The sequence below is a fragment of the Tachysurus fulvidraco genome, chromosome 1 (assembly GCF_022655615.1).
Source record: "Tachysurus fulvidraco isolate hzauxx_2018 chromosome 1, HZAU_PFXX_2.0, whole genome shotgun sequence".
Classification (NCBI taxonomy): Eukaryota; Metazoa; Chordata; class Actinopteri; order Siluriformes; family Bagridae; genus Tachysurus; species Tachysurus fulvidraco.
The window spans coordinates 20,840,126-20,846,001 of record NC_062518.1 but is presented as its reverse complement, the minus strand read 5'-3'; the positions used below and the strand labels follow the sequence as shown (position 1 = coordinate 20,846,001).

At 35.3% G+C, this 5,876-nt stretch overlaps 1 protein-coding gene across 1 annotated transcript; it reads left to right on the top strand.

Annotated features, from left to right (window-relative positions):
- The first annotated feature begins 1,992 nt into the window (after nucleotides 1-1,992).
- ccl20l (C-C motif chemokine 20-like) lies at nucleotides 1,993-3,996 on the top strand. Its single transcript, XM_027148556.2, has 4 exons — nucleotides 1,993-2,127; nucleotides 3,039-3,156; nucleotides 3,329-3,406; nucleotides 3,555-3,996. Exons 1-4 carry the CDS (start codon nucleotides 2,049-2,051, stop codon nucleotides 3,634-3,636), a joined length of 357 nt encoding a protein of 118 aa, XP_027004357.1. The 5' UTR covers nucleotides 1,993-2,048; the 3' UTR covers nucleotides 3,637-3,996.
- The last annotated feature ends 1,880 nt before the right edge of the window (nucleotides 3,997-5,876 follow it).

Below are 5,876 nucleotides of genomic sequence, written 5' to 3'. Positions count from 1 at the left end.
TCCTAGGTGTATATATAAACTTTTGGATAGGACAGTAAAAAATGATGAAATATCTATTTCGATCTATTTAGAGTAACTTTGTATGTTGTTTCGGATTCGGTTTTTATTTTTGCTTAACAACTGAAGTCATCTTAAAAGTATGTATAGGATTTGGAAGGGCCTTTGTTTGAGTTTGGGATCAGACAAGCTTGAACCACGAGGCAGCCTTTAAGTGCATCCAAAAACAGTTGGTAGAATAAATAAATAAATAAATAAATAAACAAACAAATACATAAAGTTGTACTTTCATATGATTTTGGTTGAGTATCACTAAAAGTCATGTTACATAACAGATTCTTATTTATTAACAAGATGTATTTCTAGGAAAATGTGTCATCGACTGTTGCTTACACTATTTCTCACTTTTCTCCAACGTGAAAGGATTCAAAGATTTCATACCAGCAAGTTTCCCATGAATTGAAACCGTATTTAATTTAAAAAGCTTCGAGCTACAATTCCTTTCAGCTAAATTCTCGATTCGGAATGGTCAGAACGTGTCGTGGCGTTTTTCTCTAAAAGCAGTTCTGACGCTAACAAACGCAGTCCTCCAGCAATCTTCTCGCCAGCAGCGGCGTTAAGCTGGTTGTCACACGAAAAATAAACACTTAAAGCTGAGGTAAAATGAGTTGTACACATTTACACTGGGCTCACGTTGCTTCTTCATATTGAGAACATTTTTCTAGGTCACTTGGAAGCACAGCATGTTAATTTGCTCTTTTCGATCAGAGGGGGGAAAAATCATTCTTACCGCTAAATGGGTCATGGTAAAGATGAGGCCTGCGCACATTACATAACAAATTTCCCTCCATACACACACAGTGTGCGGTGACATCGCAGATATGTATACTTAACCTTAAACCTTTTTCTTAACCTTACTGTATGTAAAAATAACCCACTTAAGTGAACCATTGAGCGACGTCATAGGGATTCCAGAAAATTGGTGATGGGAAGTTTTCTGTCTTTCTTTCTTTCTTTCTTTCTTTCTTTCTTTCTTTCTTTCTTTCTTTCTTTCTTTCTTTCTTTAAGACTATTCATTACTCCTTAATACCTGGTTTGAAAAGGCATTCACAAACTAAAAACCAACATGTTTACAGCAGTGTACTTAAGTTTATCTGAATACGCCTTCTTCGTCTTCTTCTTCTTCTTCTTCTACTTCTGTAGTCTGCTTTAAAATGTCTAGAATGTCAGACTGCATTATAATCAGGTAATCATTGAAAATCGGGTCATTTCTAATCAAGACTTGCTAGTCATACAGTATACACTTACAGAGAAAGGTTTAGACACTTAATATTGAATCAGGATTAATTTAATTAACTAACTTCCCTGGAAAATAAGAGCATAAAAATAAAAAGTAAGAGCTCGATAAAGAAAAAAAAATTAGCTGCTAACAGAAACTAACTAACTTCAACATAACCCTGCAACACTAAGACGTGTTGTTCTTTAACGAAATGAAAAACGAAAAAAAGTGGCTTTTAGGTAATACAACATAAGATTGCTGTAGCGTAAGAATAAGAAGAGTCGACGAAGAATTTTTTAACGCTTGGAAAAGAGGGAGGCATCAAAAAAATTAGCTTTCGAGAGTTCTTGAACCGAGGCCATGACAAGACCGTAACTGAAGTAAGTGAATTTAAAAAATACACATTTTTTTTGTATACAATGTACTTACTTAATGATTGTCTCGTACCCCTACAAAAAAAAAAAAAAAAAACATCTGCGGTTCGTTTTTTTTGCATTGTAAGCATATCTTGGAAATATTTTTTGGCTTTCCTGTCCTCTTTTTCTTCAAGATGTTGTCCCAATTTCAGTCACCACACTTTCCTCTGAAAAATACCCACATTTGATTGATTGGTGTGTGTGTGTGTGTGTGTGTGTGTGTGTGTGTGTGTGTGTGTGTGTGTGTGCATTTTATGTTTGTAAGTGGGTGGAAACAGAAACTTATGGTATGTTATCTCCCTTTTGCGGAATATATAAGACAGCAGAACACATATGTCTCTAGACCACTCGCCATTATGTTCCTGAAAGGTACGGTGACCATCGTCTTCGCTGGATGTTGGCTTCTTTGCATGCTCTGTCTGACAACAGATGCTTGTGAGTATTTTTAAATTTATTGATCACGCTTACTCGTATGTCATTGCTCTCTGATTCAGGAACAATTGGACCGGAAAACAAAGCTCACAAGATTTAAAAAAAAAACAAATTTTTATTGAATTATACTTATATAACTTATAATTAGGGTGATAATTTCATTAAGGTTCATTTTTATCCACTTTCATGACTAATATGACTGAAATCCTTCATATACAGATGATGATGATGATGATGATTATTATTATTGTTGTTGTTGTTGTAAATATTTAATATTTAATAAATATTTTTTGTAGTTCAGCATTAAACCCTGTTTGATTGATTAATTGTCTTAATTATGTCGGCCTCTCATAACTTCTTAGCAAAACTGTACGTAAGAAATATATATATATATATATATATATATATATATATATATATATATATATATATATATATATATATATATATATGTCAATTAAATTATATCAATTATGAGCAATCTAAACAAAGACTGAATTACAAATTCTGTTTGTGTGTGTGTGAAAATCACAAGACGAAAAAATACTTCGAATTTTTTACACATTAATGTAATTAATGTAATGGTTAAATTTGATTCTGGTTACCCATTTTTTTTTTTTTTTCTTTGGCCAAATTTTAAAAATTTTTAAATTTTCACTAATCATTTTTGTGATTTTCTGTTCGTGTGAAAGTTAAAAATATAATAATATAAAAATGGATATTATCAGATATTTCTATTTTATGTACTATATAAAACTCCAATATTAAATTATGCTTTTATAATATTGTTTTTAAATGTCAATCTTTTGTCATTTTTTTAGATCAGTTATTTTTCTTCCAAAAAAAATAAAAACTAATAAAAAACTTTTTGGTTCTTGTACAATAATATAATGTCCTTGTGTGTGTAATTCTAGATGGGCCACTGAACCATGCATGCTGCATTAAGTACACTCGCACACCGGTGGATTTCAAAATGATCAAAGGTTTTGCAGAGCAGAGTTCCCGCGAGGTGTGCCGCATCGATGCCATCATGTGAGTCATCTCACCACAAACTGTTGCCAGTTTTACACACAATGCAATGTGGTTACACATCCTTTATAAAGCATTTACGTATGAGAGCAGCTACTGTACATAGAACCAAATCTATTACTATTCTATTACTTTACTAATACAATATGCAGATAATTGTTTTGCTCTTTTCCAGATTCCTTACAAAGCGCAACAAGAAAGTGTGTGCAAGCGCTGAGGATGAGTGGGTGAAGAAAGTTTTGGAACGTCTGAGGTAACAGACTTTACTGAGCTTCTACTACTGTATATAGAAAGCATCACAGTTTTACAAGGCTTTAGTTGACTACACTCTGTCAACTGTTTTAAGTAAACAGGACGCACTTCCTGCCCAGAGCGACGCTAACTTGTTGATTTCTTTGCAGCACTAAAATGAAAAAAATGTCAAAGCACCTTCCTAACCAGGTCAACCATACCCCGGCTTGGAATACCAACACGAGCGCGTGAACTTCTCTTCAAGCGTCTATGTCTTCTTTCTAAAAGCCTATTTGATAAGACTTTTATATGCTGTTTAGATATTATGCAGATAATTGATAAACTGATGCGATAATCTCAAAGGATAACCTTTTCAAATGTTTTTACATTTTTCACGGTATAGACTTGTATTGTCAATATGATGCTGTCAAATTACAAAATAAAATGAATATCTGAGGAAATAGTTTGCTATAATAAAAAAAACATCTATCTATCTATCTATCTATCTATCTATCTATCTATCTATCTATCTATCTATCTATCTATAATATTGCCTTTTAATTTACTGAATTGTATCTTTAACCATTCACAATAAACACTGATTAAATCAGATAAACACATATCGTCCTTGCCTGGTTTAGAAGACACTGTAGGAATCTGTATCGTCCTCATCTATCTATGTCTATGGTATTCATCTATAGACCAATATACAATAAGATATACCTAATATAAAATCAAGATTTTTAATCTTAATATCATGGATGACAGCTCATTAGTTCTTTCCCGTGGCTGTTTCTGCACTGAACAGCTGATATGGTGTTAACAATCACCACTGCACTGTCACTTTTCTTCTGTGTTTTGCACAATTTTGCACCACTTTAAAATCATGCATCCTTGCACCACCCAAAAACCACACTATATATACCCTTAATCACCACTGCACTGTCACTTTTCTTCTGTGTTTTGCACAATTTTGCACCACTTTAAAATCATGCATCCTTGCACCACCCAAAAACCACACTATATATACCCTTATTCAGTTATATGTACATATTACTACACCTTCTGTATAACCTCATACCCTTATTTATTACACCGCCACTTGTAAATAAGCCATCCAAGCACTTCTGGTTAGATGCTAACTGCATTTCATTGGCTCTGTACATGTACCTTGCACAATGACAATAAAGTTGAATCTAATCTAATCTAATCTAATCTAATCCCAGCAGAACTGAACTGCTGGTCATCCCCACAACGATCTGATCTCCCCTTTCGGCCATGGCTCATAACCTTGGAGTAACCACGGACAATCGACTGTCCTTTTCCTCCTTTGTTGCAAATGTGACATGCACATGTTGATTTCTTCTGTAGAACATCAGAAGGATTCGGCCATTTTCGTCCCCACAGGTTGCCCAGGTACTTGTTTAGTCTCTTGTCATTTCAAGGCTGGACTAGTGCAACTCACTGCTATCTATGAACGCAATTTGTCTTCTGAAAATGATCCAAAATGCAGCTGCATGACTTGTTTTCAACCTAAGTTCTCACACACCACCCCACTGCTGCGCTCCTCTACTGGCTTCCGGTAGCTGCACACATCAGATTCAAAACACTGGTGCTTGCCTACAAAGCCAAAAATGGACCAGCTCCCTCTTACCTCAAAGCCCTCATCACTCCTTGCACTAATTCTCTCTCCCTCAGAGCTACCAGCACTGCTCCACTGGTCCCACCATCTCTCAGGGTAAGAGGGAGGTCTACAGCAAGACTCTTTTCTGTTCTGGCACAAAGGTGAGAAAAGTAGTTATGTACATTTAAACTAAATTTCTAATATAGCACATGCTTGTGTACCCCTGGCTATGACACCCATAAAGTATGTGTTTTTTCCCAAACCTTTTCCCCCAAACTAGTTTAAATGCAGGTCACTGAATTACTATAATATGGGTATAGTATTTAATGTATGTATTCAGTAAAGTTGCTTACTTTTTTATGAGTCGATCACAGCAACTAATTAAAAATAACTTACTTTAACAATTTTGGAAGCATCTGTCTCCATCTTCAGGTCAGTTTTTATGGATCTGTCTTTGGAGGTTTCTCATCCACTCACCATGTGCTAAGCCAACAGTGAGTTACTAAAAATATGGATGCTTCCTGTTATCACGTGCGCAAACAGACAACTTGGCACCTCCATGCTTGCAAAACGTGCCAAAAACTACTTGGAAATGACGGAATTTTACCGTACATATTTACAGCGGGTCTATTCGGACGGGATCAGTATTACCTGGGGTAATTTTTCTGGACCTTTTTACAGAAGGTAAAAGTCGGCGTAATCTTTACTGACATTTTCGGCACATTCGGACGGGACTAAAATCACTGAGAAGCACTGGTAATAATTACTTTACCCCCACGTCCCCACGTAAAACTAATCCCGTCCGAATAGTGCTTTAGACAACCGTGGAGGAACCTGGGATGGTTGTCTAAGTTACAGTACCATAGTA

What these genes read in the sequence shown, in the direction of transcription:
- ccl20l (XM_027148556.2), top strand. Translation starts at nt 2,049, where the DNA reads ATGTTCCTGAAAGGTACGGTGACCATCGTCTTCGCTGGATGTTGGCTT. An exon ending in CTGTCTGACAACAGATGCTT is followed by an intron (nt 2,128 to 3,038) that starts GTGAGTATTTTT and finishes GTGTAATTCTAG; the next exon opens with ATGGGCCACTGAACCATGCA. An exon ending in AAAGTTTTGGAACGTCTGAG is followed by an intron (nt 3,407 to 3,554) that starts GTAACAGACTTT and finishes ATTTCTTTGCAG; the next exon opens with CACTAAAATGAAAAAAATGT.